Source organism: Pinus tabuliformis, chromosome 1_2 (genome assembly GCF_031772625.1).
Source record: "Pinus tabuliformis cultivar Carrire ecotype Pingquan chromosome 1_2, CPIR1, whole genome shotgun sequence".
NCBI classification, from domain to species: Eukaryota; Viridiplantae; Streptophyta; class Pinopsida; order Pinales; family Pinaceae; genus Pinus; species Pinus tabuliformis.
In genome coordinates, this window is record NC_142298.1 from 1,136,406,398 (window position 1) to 1,136,410,694 (window position 4,297).

At 42.0% G+C, this 4,297-nt stretch overlaps 1 protein-coding gene across 2 annotated transcripts; it reads left to right on the forward strand.

Moving 5' to 3' along the window:
- Positions 1–1,272: 1,272 nt before the first annotated feature.
- LOC149210173 (uncharacterized) lies at positions 1,273–3,916 on the forward strand. Of its 2 annotated transcripts, XR_016252941.1 has the most exons (3): positions 1,273–2,185; positions 2,285–3,163; positions 3,519–3,916. XR_016252941.1 is itself a non-coding variant. In XM_089396651.1 (2 exons), exons 1-2 carry the CDS (start codon positions 1,972–1,974, stop codon positions 2,464–2,466), a joined length of 396 nt encoding a protein of 131 aa, XP_089252777.1. In that variant the 5' UTR covers positions 1,273–1,971; the 3' UTR covers positions 2,467–3,916. The 2 variants fall into 2 exon arrangements, 1 of the variants encoding a protein (XP_089252777.1); XM_089396651.1 differs by having other exon boundaries at positions 2,285–3,916.
- Positions 3,917–4,297: the final 381 nt, after the last annotated feature.

Below are 4,297 nucleotides of genomic sequence, written 5' to 3' on the forward strand. Positions count from 1 at the left end.
TTGGTGGCAGGAGGGCACGTCAGTCTCGGAAACCACCAAAATTCACTTATATAAAAATTAAAACAAATTGAAATTTTTTTGTGTACCTTAAAGATTAATAACCCAGGTTGAAAACTAGATAAACTGCATTATTAATAGTAGTGACATAATATCATTGTCTAATAACACTATTAATTTAAAATTATATATTTCTTTTAAGAAAATGTAAAGTAGTTTCATGGGAGTTGTCTATAATGGGATTTTATGGGAGTTGTCTATAATGGGATTTTTTGGAGATTCTGGTGACGGAATCTGGCGGAAGAAATTGAGGTTAAATCTTGATTTGTTGCAGTTAAAATGGTTTTTTAACTGCATATTTGGATTCAGCACCCTCGAAAACCCCTGGGACGCTTTCATTGTGCAGAAACTAGCTATCAAACTTACGATTCCAATAAATTCCTGCCAGATTTCGACCGGAAAAACCAGCCGGAAAGACTTTCAAAAAATCGCTTTATAGACAACTGCACTTTCATGCCTCTCATGAATGGATAAGTATTGACTTTATAAACTGAAACTTATAAATATCCGAAACTTAAGTATTGACAAGAAAAGATTGGTGGAAAGCGACCAAAGGCATGTGATGTCTACTCAATCCCTCATGCGTTGTCGGTGGCTTGCGGGCTCCACGAAAGGCACTGGGTCGGTGGTGAAATGCTTAAAAGCTATATACATGGTGAAATTGCCCACCACTTCTCACGTAATTTCCAGTCGATGGTTTTCCTTCCACTTTTAAAAATAATCATTTTATAACATTTAAAAAAGAATTTCTCGAAGATACCGCGTCTCTAAAGTCTCAATCCACTTTTAAAAATAATCATTTTATAACATTTAAAAAAAGAATTCCTCGAAGATACCGCGTCTCTAAAGTCTCAATCCACTTTTAAAAATAATCATTTTATAACATTAAAAAAAAAAAGAATTTCTCGAAGATACCGGGTCCCTAAAGTCTCGTCCCAGCAGTAACTGAAATATCAAGATGCTGTTCAAACATGCCAGTTGTCATCCACGATAACTTGACTGCAAAAAGGAGAGATTCGTGGAAACCGAACCACATGTTATGTGTGGTCAGTGACGTCATTGTATGTCGCTTTTCATATGTGCTATCGATGAAATTGCCAGTCACTTGTTAATTCCACCGTTGAAATAATTAATTATAGAAAATGAGTTAATTCCTGCAAATAATAAATTAATAAAAATATAGAAAAAAGAGGTTAATAAATTTGGTCCATTCAGTGTATGGGAGGACCCTGTCTGGCGAGGGAGATAAGAAACTCTGAAATCTATAGTATTTCAGAGTAGTTTTGTTCTGAACTTATTGGCACGTATCAAGGGAGAGAGGGCGCAACAAAGGCCGAGTGAACTAGTGGAAACTTCGGTCATCTTCTGGTAGGCGCTCTGCACTTGTATTTTGTATTTAGATCAACCAGACATTTCGTTTCGTGTAATCTAATCTGTGGCGGAATGGCATCCTTGGATCCTCCACCTCTACATCCACGGGACAATCGTGTAATTCTAATCTGTGGCGGTATGGCATCCTCGGATCCTCCTCCACTTCTGCATCCACCTGGTATGCCAACCAGAACTGCTGTGTGTATTATGAATTCATTGACCACCGTTGCCCAGATTGCAGGAGAACATTGGCCGCCTACCTCCCCGATCATCTTTGCAAGCACGGATAGCGAGTATTCCTAAATGACCAGGTATTGCAAGAGGGAGATTGCTGTGACATCTCAAATGGAGGGGGCTATTTGAACAGCCTCAGTCCATATAGCAATTTTCTCTCCTCGATATGCTGAATCAAGTTGGTGTTTGAAGGAGATCGGGTTGAGAGTTGACTCTAGGACAACTATCATTTAGGTCTTCTACGCTGTCCAACCATCAGAACTTCGGTGGACGCACTGCGAAACAGGACTGTATGATAGGGTTTTGAGCATGCTGCCATGGGATCGCCGCATGCTCTGTTGTCCAGGGGGCGAGAATAAAGTGTATGTTGGATGTGCGCGGTCGTTCGAAGAGAGGGGAACAAGCAGCTGTCAAAGTGGTGAGAAGAAGCCACGATATGACTCCAACACTATTAAAGAGTGGAGAGCCACTCTTTTTAATGTTGGAGGCATAAGGGGTTTTGACATGGGAAAACTCATAATGGGTGAGAACTCTGATTTTTGCTGTTAGTCTCAGTTTTATTTATTGGATTGATAGCTATATTGCATTTCTGACTCGTAATTGTACTTTGGATATTGTTTAGCGATGAGCAACAGCTTCTCAAAAGGTTGTGGAAGGTTTTCACTTGTCCGGCTGCTTCCATCTGCAGAGGCTCCCAGATTCCCTTGGCAGCTTGACGAGCCTCCAAACTCTCGACTTATGCGGCTGCTTCTAGCTGCAGAGGCTCCCAGATTCGTTTGGCGTCTTGACCAGTGTCCAATCTGAGGCCGCTTCCAGATTCCTTCGGCAGCTTGACGAACCTCCAAACTTTTAATTGACCCGCTGATTCCATCTGCAGAAGCTTCCAGATTCCCTTGGCAGGTTGATGAACCTCCAAACTCTTCACTTATTCGGCTGCTCAAGCTCCCAGATACCCTTGGCGGCTTGACGAACCTCCAAAGCCCTTCATTTGTTCCGCTGCTACCAGCTGCAGAGGCTCCCAGATTCCCTTGGAGGCTTGACATGACTCCAAACACTTCACTTGTTCCAGCTGAGGCGGGCTCCCAGATTCCCTTGGCGACTTGACGAACCTCCAAACCCTTAAATTGTTCGGCTGCGACCAGCTGCGGCCCTTGGCAGCTTGACGAGCCTAAAACCTCCTCCCTTGTTCGGCTGCTTCTACTTGCATAAGCTACCAGTCTCCCTTGGCAGGTTGAGGAACCTCCAAGCGCGACTTATCTGATTGCTTCCATCTGCAGAGTCTCTCAGTCTTTTGCAGCTTGACGAGCCTCCAGACGATTGACTTGTCGAGTTGCTCCGACTTGCAGAGGCACCCAGATTCCCTTGGCAACATTACTAACCTCCAGACGATTGATTTGTCCAGCTGCTCCGACTTGCAGAGGCTCCTGTGACAACTGAACAAAACTCCAAAGGATTGACTTCTTCGGCTGCTCCGATTTGCAAGGTTTACCGGGTTCCTTTGGTAACTTAACGAATCCTTTGTTTGTCCACCTGCTCCCACTTGGAGAGGCTTCCATATTCATAATTTCTGCATTTAAAAAGCAAATCGTTGGAAATACTTTCATTCAGTCTTCTAAGGAGCTTGAAGGAATTAGCGCTCAACTTTTGCTAAGGATTGAAATGTTTGCTCGATTCCATTAGAATGTTGACTCTTAATAGAGGATTTTCAGCAAAGAAACCCGCCATTCAATAAAAGATGGAGGGGGAATTGAAACATTTAGCAATTTAAGAGACTCTTTGGAGGTATATCCTATTCTGTAGGTGTTTTCTTCCACCTTCAAGATGTCGAATGTAAGAATTGTAATGGTCTGGTATAGGTTGGAGCATTTCCAACAACTCTGATAATCCTGAAATTGGAGGCCAGAGCCGCATTGACGAGAGTAAGAGGGCTTTCTGGTGTTTCAAAACTTCCAAATGTTGAACACTAGCTGGTGCATAGAATTGGAGGAGCCGCCGAAGTATTGATGCATTGGTGAAGAGCTTATGGCGTCTCATTTGAGAAAGCTTCGAAAGCCGATTATTAGCTGGTGCATGAATTGTAGGAGCTTCCAAGGACATTATGGACTTAATGTATTTTTTTTATTTTCAAAGAGAATTTTATGAACATGATGGATTTAATGTAATTTTTCCAAAGAGATGTTTCTTGATACTCTTTCTTATATACATGGATGGATGCCATCCCTATATTCGTTAATTTATCCCTATATTCATTTCCTGTGTACTCTTCTCTATATTGATGGATGTAATCCCTAGATTCATTTTCTTGTACTCTTTCCTATATTCATAGGTATCATAGATATCATCATTGATGGATGGCATTTCTATCAAACCGGTTTGGGAGCCTCACCCAGGAATTTGAACCAAGCAGTTGCTATATTGATGGATGTAATCCCTAGATTCATTTTCTTTACTCTTTCCTATATTCATAGGTATCATAGATATCATCATTGATGGATGGCATTTCTATCAAACCGGTTTGGGAGCCTCACCCAGGAATTTGAACCAAGCAGTTGCTAACCCATCCCAGCCTTTGGAAACCCAGGGAGTTCGAACTGGCAATTCAAATCAGGCAGCTGCTATCCCAAAGCTAGCCAAA